The sequence below is a fragment of the Rhinatrema bivittatum genome, chromosome 5, assembly GCF_901001135.1.
Source record: "Rhinatrema bivittatum chromosome 5, aRhiBiv1.1, whole genome shotgun sequence".
Lineage (NCBI taxonomy): Eukaryota > Metazoa > Chordata > Amphibia > Gymnophiona > Rhinatrematidae > Rhinatrema > Rhinatrema bivittatum.
In genome coordinates, this window is record NC_042619.1 from 99343910 (window position 1) to 99359263 (window position 15354).

The 15354-nt window shown below is 46.8% G+C and overlaps 1 protein-coding gene across 3 annotated transcripts in view; it reads left to right on the forward strand.

Annotated features, from left to right (window-relative positions):
• B3GLCT (beta 3-glucosyltransferase) overlaps positions 1-15354 on the forward strand; it is a 196331-nt gene that overhangs the window by 37406 nt on the left and 143571 nt on the right. For all 3 annotated transcript variants that reach the window (XM_029602651.1, XM_029602652.1, XM_029602653.1), the window contains exon 5: positions 14140-14216. In XM_029602651.1, the coding sequence (XP_029458511.1) occupies positions 14140-14216 (77 nt within the window). The remainder of the gene's footprint in view (positions 1-14139; positions 14217-15354) is intronic.

Consider the following 15354-nt stretch of genomic DNA (forward strand, 5'->3'; position numbering starts at 1 on the left):
CAACCAGTAAGATGAACACCACCAGGCCACCTGGCCTGTAGGTTACTAGCATTACACTATCGCCACTCCCATGACCCCCATCACCGCCCAGCAAGGAGCTGTACGTGGGTCAACTACACCCAGTTGTTCCCACCAGAAATCCAGACATGACCACTGTCAAGTCAGCAAACCATTCAGCATAAAGCTGAACCCCAACCAACTCGGACAACCTGCCACAGGCACAGGTAAGAAACTAACCTGTGACCCCCAAAGATGCGACCAAGATCCCTAACTCAGCAAATCCTCCAAGGCCTCCTGAAATGTATTCAGAAACAAATCTAAGCCAATAAAGGATAAGTGGACTGTGTCAGTTCGGAACAGACCCAGATCCATATTCCATGATCACTCATGCCTGATATGATGTCCCCCCAGTAAACCCAGCCAAGAACCAATCTGCTGATTGGACTTTGCCCAGCTGTGGCACCAAATCACCTTATCCCATCTCAGAAGGCCTTGCAATCATGTCTGACCAACAAATTACAGCAGCGGGTAACAGTACAGAAATAGACATTAAATCCTTCCTGATCATGCTAATGAATTTGCGTCCAGACATCCTACCCCAATCGTTACCCCCCAAATGTATAATCAACACTTGTGGCTGACCGAACTGCTCCAGCCTACGTTGTAAACATGGAATCAATTCATCCCAAAGCTTCCCCCTATGTCCCAACCAATGAACAGTCACACTGTGCTGAGTCAAGTCCAGCAGCACCCCATAAAGATGCTCATATGCATGCCTATAGGCCCACATGATGTATGAATGTCCAACAATCCATGCAATCTGCCCCCAGCCTGCAAAACCTGCAAAGACAAGCCTGTACGAGCCACCAATGTAGCAGATCCAGTTCCAAATGAGTGAGTTCTGAATCGACCCACATCCAAACTGAGCGCAGACAAAACTGAACGCAACACCATTTCAAATTAGTACTTAGTCAGTGGACGAAGGTCAGAATGTACTAAAAAATTAGATCTGCCCATTGGCCGAATCCGACTAAAAGCTATGGAATTGGCAGTTGGACAGGTACGTAAACCCAGAACAGCTTGAAGGACTACAGAAGTGCCCTGATCAGTTTTAGCCTAGGAACATAAAGAATAAGCGAATCACTACACAAGGTAACATGCTGGACTAACAATCCAGTGAACTCCGCCCCCTTTGCCATCCTAGCCACAAGCTCACTAACCCAAAAAGCCCCAAAAAATGCAAACACAAAAGCCAAATGGGTCATCATTTGTATTGTGACACACAAATACTCAGCATCACATCCCTTAACCTAAGTAAGATATCATGAGTTATGGGCAGCTGCCTATCTGAACCCTGCATGGCACCTCTGGACCAACCAAGCAACAAGCGATGGACCAAGAAATGACCCATAGGAAAGCCCCAACCATGTACTTGCATAAATAAGGAAAACTCCAATAACTGCCTAGACACTGCTGCCTTCGAAGCTCCCTCAGCCTTTGCTTTCTCAATAAACTGCAACAAGAAGATATCAGGGACAGGGCCACACTGCCAACCCAATGTTGCGAGAAAAGACACCATCTTGTCTGCTCCTTTCACATAACCCATCCACTTAGAAGGGGCTAGGGATGCTCGTAGTAGTTTCCATGCTTTAGGAACCAAATTTCCATAGGACAGGAGGTACTGAAGCTCCGCACAGATCTGCCTTCGGAGCAAGCTTCCGAAACAGCGCCCACTTGCAACGAGAAAAAAAATCAGCCACATTGTTAGTTACACCCAGAACATGACAAGCCCAAGCAGTCACATTCAACTTCATGCAATGGAGCACAAACTCCCACAACAAATCGGAAACCATCATATATTTAGCAGATCTCTGTGATGGGAATACCGAAAATGGCAGAAATCTCCTGAAAGCACTACAAAACATCTGCACATGCACTTGAAGCAGTCTTGCCCACAAATAAAAAATCATCTAAATAATGGACAATGTTTGAAGTCCCACACTGCTGTTCAGCTACCCAGTGAACAAAGGTACGTAACGCCTCAAAATACGCACATGTGATAGAACATCCCATAGGCATACATTTGTCAAAATAAAAGGAATCATTGAAACGAAAACCCAACAACGGAAAGTTATCCAGATGCACCGGCAAAAGTCGGAAAACACTCAGTTTCCTCCTTGGCCATCAAGGCGCCCCGACTGCTACGTTGAACCATCTGAACTGCCGAATCAAAAGAAGCATATCGCACAGCACAAAGGCCTTGTGGGATAAAATCATTCATAGAACTACGCTCAGGGAATGACAGATTATGTATCTATCTAAATTTGCAAGGTTCCTTTATGGGGACCACTAGTAAAAGTGTTGAAAGCATCCTCTGAAACGGAGGTTCTGTAAAAGGACCTGCAATTCTGCCCAACCCAGTTTTCCCTGCAATTTGTTCCTTACCAAATTCTCCATTTTCCATACCAAAGGACAATTTTCCCCACCCCCCATGGAAGCCAGCCCCGATAAAGTGATCTGAAAACCATACTTGAACCTATGAAACAAAAGAAGTGCAACCTCTACCTTCAGATAAACCTCAAGCCAAGACAACAAAGCAGCATCCTGAATTGGAGTAGGAGCCCGCCCAAAGGATTAATTTTGAAGCACCCTTTGCTGTGGTTCCCCCAGTGGCTCCATCACCCATCTGCTTAAGGCATTTAGAGACCGGGTGACTGGCTCCACAACTGGAGCACACATGCTGGAATTTGCAATCTGTGAATTTGCAAACTGAACGGTTGAAGCACAGCAAATGTCAAGGAAACCGGTCCCAGTTCTCCCCACACCAAGAGGCGCGGGTCCTGCCTGAAAGGGCTGCCCGCTTGACCCACTAGTTACACCACTCACATTACCCGCCGAAGAGGAAGAGACCTTACTATTCATCTGGGTTAACCACAAGCCGACATCCTGCGTACCCCAGGACTTAAACTTATTGTCTTCCATACAGTTGCGAAATCGCTCATCATAATTGAGCCAAGATCAGCCCTCGTACTCTCTGCTAGCAGCCAACATTGCATCAAGCATAAGCCAATAAAGGCTCATACTGCGAATTATCATAATGACCTACAACACTTGCCAAACGAAGAAAAGACCAGATCCAGTTGAGAATATTGCTTGCAATCTTCTTTTGAGTTCCTGGGAAATACTCAATGCCACCTTTCTTCTTTTTCTCCTTCTTCCTCCCTCTATAACCTTCCAACAATTGAAATATATCAATATATTTCTGATGCTGCACATTTGTGGCCCTCCCCATGTGAGTCTGTGGGAGGGCTGTAACTGTGCGCACGAGAACACACGCCCCGACCTCCCAGCACGCTCTGGAAACCTGTGCTCTCCACACTTGGCAGCGCGGGAAGGACCGCCTCTCCCCCAACATTGGCAGACAAAAACCGCGCGCCATCGAGCGCACTCACTGAAGGGAGTCCCAGTCCCACAACAGGCTCCCGTCAACACGAGCCGCCACAGGCCGCAAGGAACCACTTGCCTCCGTGACATCCTCAGCTGCCATAGCCGCCGCCTCAGACTCCATGGGAAAAATACAGCAAATAGAAACCGCCAGGCCTCAAAACCAAATGCGGGCCAATGTGATGCAGCAGCGAGGGCAGGCGAGTGAAGCTGACACTGCCATGCACATCCCCTTACCATGCAGGCCTTGCACCTGGAAACCAATTGGCTCCCAACCCTGCCATGGTTTGAATTCAAACCATGCATCTGCTCCTAACCTGACAGACTGGAGATTCCATCACAACCAACCTCCCCTGTCCCCCACCCAGCTTGGACCCGAAGTGAGCCTGGCACCATATTACTATGGGCAAACAGGTACAAGGCCTCTCTGCCCATCCAAAATGTCCAATTTTATATGCATTATTTTTGTTTTCATTGGGTTAGATTTTATAAAAGCACGCCCGCGCATACTTTTGTTCGCGCACCAGGCGCAAACAAAAGTACGCCGGATTTTAATAGATACGGAGCGGCCTCGGAGGGAACTTTCCTTTCACCCCACCGCACCTTCCCCTCCCTTCCCCTAACTAACCTGCCCCCCGGCCCTAACTAATTCCCTGCCCGAGGCAGGCGTAACTTGTGCGCACCGGGCCGGCTGCCATGCCATGGTCCGGTCCGGGGGCTGGTCCAGAGGCTGCGGCCACGCCCCCGATGACGCGCCGCCGTGACACGCCCCTGCTGACGTGCCGGCTGCGACACGCCCCCCCGACATGCCCCCCAAGGAAAGTCCCGGGACTTACGCACGTCCAGGGGCTTGCGCGCACCGCCGAGCCTATGCAAGATAGGCTCGGCGCGTGCAGGGGGGTTTGGGGTAGGTTTTCGGGGGTTACACGTGTAACCCTTTGAAAATCTACCCCATAGTGTTTCCTTCCTGCCTGCCCCCCAAGTTTTTACAAATGTTAGTTTTGTGCATTTCATTATACATTGTATCATCTGTTTTCCCACTAGAGGTCAGTATTATATTTGTTAGAAAAATTGATACACATCGCACATGTGTGTTACACAGCTGGCATGCCAAATATATCTCGGTTATTGGTTTATTAATAAATGTGGTATATAATTTTTCATGTGAAAATGTTTCTTTCAGCTGCTTATTTTACATGTAGAAAATGGCAGATTTGTCAGCTTGGGTCTGGAGAAGGGACAAAAAATAGAGAATTATAGGTAAGGAGCCTACTTTCTAGAGGCTGGGATTCCTGTCAAATAAAGTTGGAGACTGCTTTTCATGCTTTGGCGAATCTTTTCCATCTATAAAATTTTACTCTCATTTGTAAACCTTTGGTGTTCAGGGAGGTCTATTTCTGTGTCTGCTTCTCTGGATGTGAGCATTATTTCTAAAGAAATGCTGGAGATCTGTGCAGAATTTGTATCTGTTATTGCCTTTCTTTCAAGCTGCCTCCCACCTGTGTATAGAGTCATCATATTTTTTTCATAGCCACTGTTAGTGATTCCATTTTTTTAAAATCTACTGTGTTTTGCTCTGACTTTTTTATATACTTTCTTTATGTAACTTTGTGGCGTGTTAGTCATGTAAAGAGCCCTGTAGTAATTTTGTGCCTGGAAAGAGACTTAATTTGCTTCTAGCTCATGTTTCTTCCAATTATGTGGTCTTGCAATCTTGTTTTAAGAAGCAGACTGGGAAAACCTCATTGGTTGCACACTGTGGCACTTGGTTAGAGAAGATGTGCATACTGGAAAAGGCTAACTCTGAAATTCTGATTGGCTGGGCATCTTTTTCAGTCCATGTAATGTAAAGTCCCTTGGAAGAAGTATATGTGTTACCAGACTTAAATTTCTCTCTAAAATTGGCATCAGATTTGAACATACTGAAAGATTGATTAGAACAAACACATACATATATATATACACACACATCTCTTTATGTGCAATATATTTTATAATCAACTTTTGTAGAAGGATGTGCCAAAATTACTGTGATATGTAATGGATTGATTCTATTAATATTTTAACAGTTAAATTAGCATAATATAATCCAATTTAATTATTTTACAAGGCTGTACTTATAGAAACCAGCTTAAGGATTGCATTTTTTTAAATGCACCTGTTTTCCTGTGAAAGCACTGATGTTGCTGTAGTTGGGAAATGAAGCAAGGAAACGGTTATGTGGGTATTAACAGGCTGATGCAATATCATGCACTGAGCTAGTGCACAAGTTAATGAGTGCTAGAACACGTGTTTTGGACATGCGTCCACAACCCCTGATGCAATAAGGGGATCAGCACGTTCAAAATGTGTTTCCAAACTCGTGCCGGAGCAAGTGTAAAGTCTTCCAGTCTCCCAGTCTTTTGCATAGAGTGTCACATGTATGATTTTTTACCCACCGATGAGAAGTTGTACATGTGCATGCAATGCAAAAAGCTCCTGGCTCTCAGAGAACGAGTCCGATCTCTGGAGGTTAGAGTGGCAGACCTGGAGGAGCTGAGGCAGACAGAGAGGTATATAGATGAGACCTTCAGGGACATAGTAATCAAGTCCCAACTTCAGACTGGCAGCCCTGGTGCTGCCTTGGAGGAAGAAGGTCTCATGATGGGAGAGCACCAACCAGGTGCAGCAGGAAAGGATCCTGTAGCAAGGACCTGCTCTCCAGGTGATGCATTGTCCTTTCGCACTGAGGATATCTCCCCAAGGCCTACTGCCCAGGAGGGAAGGGTTAGGTCGGCTGTCATAGTTGGTGATTAGATTATTAGGAATGTAGATAGCTGGGTGGCTGGTGGGGGTGAGGATCGCCTGGTAACATGCCTACCTGGTGCGAAGGTGGCGGACCTCACGCATCACCTAGATAGGATTTTAGACAGTGCTGGGGAGGAGCCGGCTGTCTTGGTACATGTGGGCACCAACGACATAGGAAAATGTGGGAGGGAGGTTCTGGAAGCCAAATTTAGGATCCTAGGTAGAAAACTTAAATCCAGAACCTCCAGCATAGCATTCTCTGAAATGCTCCCTGTTCCAAGCGCAGGTCACCAGAGGCAGGCAGAGCTCCGGAGTCTCAATGCATTGATGAGACGATGGTGCAAGGAAGAGGGATTAAGTTTTGTTAGGAACTGGGGAACCTTTTGGGGAAGGGAGAGTCTCTTCCGAAGGGATGGGCTCCACCTTAACCAGGGTGGAACCAGACTGCTGGCGCTAACCTTTAAAAAGGAGATAGAGCAGCTTTTAAACTAGAACAAAGGGGAAAGCCGACAGTCGCTCAGCAGTGCATGGTTCGGAGAGAGGTATCTTCAAAGGATACTAATGATGCATTAGAATTAGGGCATCCCGACAGTGAGGTTCCAATAATTAGAAAAATAGTCCAAGTGCCTGTAACTAAAAACTCACCTGAGCTAAAAAATTCTAACTTATCCCTATCAATTAAAAAGCAGAATGAAAATACAAACAAAAAACAAACTTTGAAATGTTTGTAAGCTAATGCCAGACGTCTAAGAAGTAAGATGGGAGAATTAGAATGTATAGCAGTGAATGATGACATAGACTTAATTGGCATCTCAGAGACATGGTGGAAAGAGGATAACCAATGGGACAGTGCTATACCGGGGTACAAATTATATCGCAATGACAGAGAGGAGCACCCGGGAGGAGGTGTAGCGCTTTATGTCCGGGATGGCATAGAGTCCAACAGGATAAACATCCTGCATGAGACTAAATACAAAATTGAATCTTTATGGGTAGAAATCCCTTGTGTGGCGGGGAAGACTATACTGATAGGGGTATACTACCTTCCACCTGGTCAAGATGGTGAGACGGACAGTGAAATGGTAAGAGAAATTAGGGAAGCTAACCAAATTGGTAGTGCAGTAATAATGGGAGACTTCAATTACCCCAGTATTGACTGGGTAAATGTATCATCGGGACACGCTAGAGAGATAACGTTCCTGGTTGGAATAAATGATAGCTTTATGGAGCAATTGGTTCAGGAATCGACGAGAGAGGGAGCAAATTTAGATCTAATTCTCAGTGGAGCACAGGACTTGGTGAGAGAGGTAACGGTGGTGGGGCCGTTTGGCAATAGTGATCATAATATGATCAAATTTGATTTAATGACTGGAAAAGGAACAGTGTGCAAATCCAAGGCTCTCGTGCTAAACTATCAAAAGGGAAACTTTGATAAAATGAGAAAAAATTGTTAGAAAAAAACTGAAAGGAGCAGCTACAAGAGTAAAAAATGTCCAAGAGGCGTGGTCATTGTTAAAAAATACCATTCTAGAAGCACAGTCCAGATGTATTGCACACATTAAGGGGCGGATTTTCAGAGTCCTGCTCGCCCTGCTCGCCCTGCCCGCCCTGCTCGCCCTGCCCGCCCGGATTTAGGCGAGCAGGGCCCTGCGCGCCGGTGCGCCTATGTTCAATAGGCCTACCGGCGCGCGCAGACCCCGGGACTCGCGTAAGTCCCGGGGTTTTCCGAGGGGACCGTGTCGAGGGGGCGGGCCTGATCCGCGCGGTGTTTTCGGGGCGGGCCGTAGCATTTCGGGGGCGGGCCCGGGGGCGTGGTTACGGCCCGGGGCGGTCCGGGGGCATGGCCACGCCCTCCGGATCTGCCCCCAGGTCGCATCCTGGCGCGCTAGCGGCCCACTGGCGCACAGGGATTTACGTCTCCCTCCGGGAGGCGTAAATCCCCCGACAAAGGTAAGGGGCGGGTTTAGACAGGGCCGGGCGGGTGGGTTAGGTAGAGGAAGGGAGGGGAAGGTGAGGGGAGGGCAAAAGAAAGTTCCCTCCGAGGCCGCTCCGATTTTGGAGCGGCCTCGGAGGGAATGGAGGTAGGCTGCGCGGCTCGGTGCGCGCCGGCTTTACGGAATCGATAGAATGCGTGCGCCGATCCCAGATTTTAGCGTATCTACTAAAATCCAGCGTACTTTTGTTGGCGCCTGATGCGCCAACAAAAGTACGCCAAATCGCGCTATTTGAAAATCTACCCCTGAGAAAGGTGGAAAGAAGGCAAAACGATTACCGGCATGGTTAAAAGGGGAGGTGAAAGAAGCTATTTTAGCCAATAGATCTTCATTCAAAAATTGGAAGAAGGATCCAACAGAAGAAAATAGGATAAAGCATAAACGTTGGCAAGTTAAATATAAGACATTGATAAGACAGGCTAAGAGAGAATTTGAAAAGAAGTTGGCTGTAGAAGCAAAAACTCACAGTAAAAACGTTTTTAAATATATCCGAAGCAGAAATCCTGTGAAGGAGTCAGTTGGACCGTTAGATAATTGAGGGGTTAAAGGGGCACTTAGAGAAGATAAGGCCATCGCGAAAAGATTAAATGATTTCTTTGCTTCTGTGTTTACTGAAGAGGATGTTAGGGAGGTTCCCATAATGGAGAAGGTTTTCATGGGTAATGATTCAGATGGACTTAATCAAATCACGGTGAACCTAGAAGATGTGGTAGGCCTGATTGACAAACTGAAGAGTAGTAAATCACCTGGACCAGATGGTATACACCCCAGAGTACTGAAGGAACTAAAAAATGAAATTTCAGACCTATTAGTAAAAATTTGTAACCTATCATTAAAGTCATCCATTGTACCTGAAGACTGGAGGATAGCAAATGTAACCCCAATATTTAAAAATGGCTCCAGGGGCGATCCTGGAAACTACAGACCGGTTAGCCTGACTTCAGTGCCAGGAAAAATAGTGGAAAGTGTTCTAAACATCAAAATCACAGAACATATAGAAAGACATGGTTTAATGGAACAAAGTCAGCATGACTTTACCCAGGGCAAGTCTTGCCTCACAAATCTGCTTCACTTTTTTGAAGGAGTTAATAAACATGTGGATAAAGGTGAACCGATAGATGTAGTACACTTGGATTTTCAGAAGGCGTTTGACAAAGTTCCTCATGATAGGCTTCTAGGAAAAGTAAAAAGTCATGGGATAGGTGGCGATGTCCTTTCGTGGATTGCAAACTGGCTAAAAGACAGGAAACAGAGAGTAGGATTAAATGGACAATTTTCTCAGTGGAAGGGAGTAGACAGTGGAGTGCCTCAGGGATCTGTATTGGGACCCTTACTTTTTAATATATTTATAAATGATCTGGAAAGAAATACGACGAGTGAGATAATCAGATTTGCAGATGACACAAAATTGTTCAGAGTAGTTAAATCACAAGCAGATTGTGATAAATTGCAGGAAGACCTTATGAGAATGGAAAATTGGACATCCAAATGGCAGATGAAATTTAATGTGGATAAGTGCAAGGTGATGCATATAGGGAAAAATAACCCATGCTATAATTACACAATGTTGGGTTCCATATTAGGTGCTACAACCCAGGAAAGAGATCTAGGCATCATAGTGGATAACACATTGAAATCGTCGGTGCAGTGTGCTGCGGCAGTCAAAAAAGCAAACAAAATGTTGGGAATTATTAGAAAGGGAATGGTGAATAAAACGGAAAATGTCATAATGCCTCTGTATCGCTCCATGGGGAGACCGCACCTTGAATACTGTGTACAATTCTGGTCGCCGCATCTCAAAAAAGATATAATTGCGATGGAGAAGGTACAGAGAAGGGCTACCAAAATGATAAGGGGAATGGAACAGCTCCCCTATGAGGAAAGAATAAAGAGGTTAGGACTTTTCAGCTTGGAGAAGAGACGGCTGAGGGGGGATATGATAGAGATGTTTAAAATCATGAGAGGTCTAGAACGGGTAGATGTGAATTGGTTATTTACTGTTTCGGATAGTAGAAAGACTAGGGGGCACTCCATGAAGTTATCATGGGGCACATTTAAAACTAATCGGAGAAAGTTCTTTTTTACTCAACGCACAATTAAGCTCTGGAATTTGTTGCCAGAGGATGTGGTTAGTGCAGTTAGTATAGCTGTGTTTAAAAAGGATTGGATAAGTTCTTGGAGGAGAAGTCCATTACCTGCTATTAAGTTCACTTAGGGGTAGATTTTTAAAAAATGCGCGTTCGCGTACTTTTGTTGGCGCACCAGGCGCAAACAAAAGTACGCTGGATTTTATAAAATCCTGGATCGGCGCGCGTAAGGCTGCAGATTTTGGGCAGCTGGCGAGCGCCGAGCCGCGCAGCCTGCCTCCGTTCCCTCCGAGGCCGCTCCGAAATCGGAGCGGCCTCGGAGGGAACTCTCTTTCGCCCTCCCCTCACCTTCCCCTCCCTTCCTCTACCTAACCCACCCCCCCGGCCCTATCTAAACCCTCCCCCTACCTTTGTCCACGGATTTACGCCTCCCGGAGGGAGAAGTAAATCCACGCGCGCCAGCGGGCTGCTGGTGCGCCGAGACACAACCCGGGGGCAGTTCCGGAGGGAAAGGCCATGCCCCCGGGCCCGCCCCCGAAACGCCGCGTCCCGCCCCCAAAATGCCGCGTTGATCGGCCCCGCCCCCGACACGCCCCCGACAAAAAACCCCAGGACTTACGCGAGTCCTGGGCCTCTGCGTGTGCCGGCAGGCCTGTGGAAAATAGGCGCGCCGGCGCGCAAGGCCCTGCTCTCGTAAATCCGGGCGGATTTACGCGAGCAGGGCTTTTAAAATCCGCCCCTTAGAGAATAGCCACTGCCATTAGCAATGGTAACATGGAATAGACTTAGTTTTTGGGTACTTGCCAGGTTCTTATGGCCTGGATTGGCCACCTTTGGAAACAGGATGCTGGGTTTGATGGACCCTTGGTCTGACCCAGTATGGCATTTTCTTATGTTCTTATGTTCCTGCGCATCAAGGGCTCAACTTAAAAACAAAAAAAACCTGCTTTTCAGTAATTCCTTCTACTTAGTGTCATTGCGATACTAAGGAGAAAGAACCACAGAAAGCAGCACCATGCAAAAGAAAGTCTTGACGTAAAAAAAAATTTCAGAGTGCACAATACACATCCACAATATATGCTTCGGTGTGTATTGTGCCAGTAAATTAGCTGATGCAGGATAAAACAGACATTCATAAATTGAGTGTGGCTGTTATGGACGCATAGCCACTTCTCCTGGGTGCCCGATGCAGAGTGCTAGGGATGCACAAATCCATTGTGTGTCCCTTTTAGCATGGCAGCTACTTTGCACATTTCATCGAGTGCCCAGTAGAGATGGATGTGCGCACATTCAAAAAACATGAGTGATATTGCATTGGCCTGTAAGGCAGGAGAGCCTTAATAGGGGACAAGCTTTCTAAACCTTCCTTCTCTAGTTTCTACAGCTGGAAGGGGAAGAAAATTGTCTGTGAAGGAGCAGGGGAAGTTTAATCTTGCTCCCAAAGCCCAGGGAATAGTGCAGAGCTAAAGTTACTAGATAGATATCCTTTCAGAGGTGGAGACAATTAATGAGCCATGCTCAAGTGTTCATACTTTTCACTTTACTGTTTTACCCTCCAACTTCTGCTGTTTCTGTTTTGAATTCAGTTTCTTCATTGTTTTATCTGCTTCTGAAGGATCTTTTCTAAATAGGGGACAGATCTTGATATGCCTTGGGTGGCAAAATTCTGGCGGGGGGAGGAGGGAAAGGGGGTACAAGAGACCAGATGAAAATGTATTACCTTCCGGCTGTGCTGAATCTCACTGGGCAGAGAACAGCCTTCTGCTTCCTGCTCCAGCCACTTCTGCTCCAATGCAGAGAGCAGGAGGGGAGGGGTAAGCCTGGAAGAACAAAGAAAAAGCTGTTCTTCTCCCTATTCCAGCCCTTCACCACCTGTCCTGTGTAAGGTAGTGGGGTAGAGGGATGAGGCCAGAGCAAACATCAGGGAGCAAGGGAGAGCCTTTTGCTTCCTAATCCAGCCCCTCTCCTGTGGTCATTCAGGGGCCAGGGAGAAGGAGGTGAGGCTGGAGCAGATAGGGGAAAGAAGACTGCACTTTTAAAGGCCGATGCAGTACCAAGCACGAAAGAAACGTGCGTCCAAATTGAGCGCCTGTTTTTTAAATGCGCGCACATCCCCCTTGCCTGGGCACGTGATGCATTAGGCAAATGAACTGCCGGGCTAAAACGGATGTGCTAGGGATAAATTGTGCATCTCTAGCGCGTCCATGGCATCGGGCGTCCAAAAGATGTGGCTGTGCGCCAGTTAGGAAAACGGACGCTCAGTTAACGAGCATCCTTTTTTCCTAAACCGCTCACAGCCACAGTTAGGAAAACGGACACTCATAATTTGAGCATCTGTTTTCCTAACCTGATTGCTGTCAAGATTTTTTTCTTGCTGCTTACTGTGGTTCTTCCTACTTAGTATTGGGATGAAAAGCATATTTTTGGCTTTTTTGTGGCAGCTTCGAGTGCATAAAGACTTAGGGCCTCATTTTCCAATATCGCATTGGGGGGCGTTACCAATGCAAATGAGGCTTCTTTCGTGCAGTGGGGAAACATCGCGTGCGGCGATGTTTTCGCCATGCGCGAAAACATTAGCGCAATTCACAATGTTTTCCCAGTGTGTGATGATTCTTTGGGTGTTTCATCGCAGTGCACGATATTTGCTGGTTTGTGCAATTGAATCATTGCAGAGAGAGAGAGAGAGAGAGAGAGAGAGAGAGAGAGAGAGAGAGAGAGAGAGAGAGAGAGAGAGAGAGAGAGAGAGAGAGAGAGAGAGACTTACTATAGTGCCTATGCCCTAGACAGGTATTTTAATCCCTATGGGAGGGCCACCTACTAACTCGGGGTGGGGATTAGGTATGAGCGTCGGGGGTTGGGGGCCACTTTCGCATTCCACATGAGACCTACGGAAATAACAGTGGTCACTAGTGAAGATTTGCTGGCCGTCGGAGTGAGGAAACTCACTCCAAGAGGAGATTTGGGCAACGTTCTCTCCACCTAGCTTGTTGTTGCCCAGGTAGAGTGTCCAGCAAGCTAGGTGGAGAGAACGTTGCCCAAATCTCCTCTTGGAGTGAGTTTCCTCACTCCGACGGCCAGCAAATCTTCACTAGAGACCACTGTTCTTTCCGTAGGTCTCATGTGGAATGCGAAAGTGGCCCCCAACCCCCGACGCTGATACCTAATCCCCACCCCGAGTTAGTAGGTGGCCCTCCCATAGGGATTAAAATACCTGTCTAGGGCATAGGCACTATAGTAAGTCTCTCTCTCTCTCTCTCTCTCTCTCTCTCTCTCTCTCTCTCTCTCTCTCTCTCTCTCTCTCTCTCTCCAGGCTGTCTGGATAGCAGCTGGGCTAGCATTAAGTTTTGTGTGTTAAAACGTGTGCATTGGGCGCACAATGATTTTTTGCATCTGGTGTAATAGCTAATAGCCTCACCTACATGGCATTTACATGTGATGAGCTCTATGAGCTACATGTTGGTTTGGACACGCTTTTTGAAAGCACTAATCCCATTATTGCATGGGGAGTTATTGTAGTGCGTCCAAAACGTGTGTCCAGCCTCGCAGCAAGCTGTGTGCTAGGCTGAGCGCACTGTATTGCATCAGCCTGTTGGTCTTCTGCTCTTTTGTCCCTTGTCTGGGGTGAAGTTGTGGAGGCAGATTAGGTAGGTGGGGGCAGGGATATCACTACCAACAGTGCCTAAATTCTAAATCCATCACTGATCAGGGAAAAATCTTGTATAGCTTGCAGATCTTGTTTGTGTTTTTGTTTAAATTAGCCTTGCATAGATAAGATTAATAAGCATTTGTTTTTTTACCTGACAATGTTTTTTTTTTTCCTTTTGAAGAAAAACCCCACCGTGCTGTTTATTCACCAGATGGACAAGCATAAAGGCGCATGGACTATTCTTCCACTCCTAGAGCAGTAAGTGTGCCTAGTTATAAAAATTACTAGCAGATGGTAATTGCTTTAACTTACTGTTTCACATATACAAAAATTACATTTGCTTTATTCATTTCATTAATTATAATATTTTAAATTGTTTGACCTGTTTTAGTGAGAAATTTTCCAGTAGGGAATGAAGACTGCAGCGCGGCTCGGAGGAAAATGAAGAGGTTCAGCCGCGGCCGATGGGACTCCGCCTCCGCAAGGGCTGAAAATGAAGAGGTTAGCGTTGGGAGGAGGCTGCTGCTGCCGCGGGGTGGAGGAGAGAGAGAGTGAATGAGCGAGTTCACTCTCTCTCTCCCCCACCCCGGGAACTCGCGGCAGCAGCAGCCTCCTCCCAACGCTAACCTCTTCATTTTCAGCCCTCGCGGAGTCCCATCGGCCGCGGTTGAACCTCTTCATTTTCCTCCGAGCTGCGCTGCAGTCTTCTTTTCTTCGGGCCGATGCCGAGCGCACTAGCGTGGCCTCTTTTTGCCGCACACGCACCTGATACTCTCCACTTCCTCTTCCGGGCCGCGGGGGGGCCTGTGTGTGTGTGTGTGTGTGTGTGTGTGTGTGAAAGATTGCATGTATGTGAATGATTGAGAGCCTGTACATGTGAAAGAGAGTATGTCTGTGATTGAGAGCCTGCCTGTGAGAGAGAGAGAGAGAGCATGAATGTAAGTTTATCATTGGGAACCTGTATGTGTAAGTTTGTGATTGAAAACCTGTTTGTGTGAAAGAGTATGTGTGTATGATTGAGATCCTTTGTGTGTGAGAGAAATCATGTGTATGTATGATTAAGAGCCTGTGTGTATAAGTAACAGAGAGATCATGTGTGTCTGTGTGTGCTTGAGAGCTGGTTTAGGTGATGGTGCATGTGAGTATGTGATTGAGAGCCTGTGTGTAAATGAGAGAAAGAGAAGACATGTTTGTAAGCATGTGAATGAGAGTCTGTGTGTGAGAGAAAAAGACAGCATGTATTTATGTGCTTGAAAGCCTGTGGGGTAGATTTTAAGAGGCGCGCGAACAGCCTACTTTTGCTTGCGCATCAGACTCAAGCAAAAGTACGCTGGATTTTAGTAGATACGCGCGGAGGCGCGCATATCCACTAAAATCCTGGATCGGCGCGCGCAAG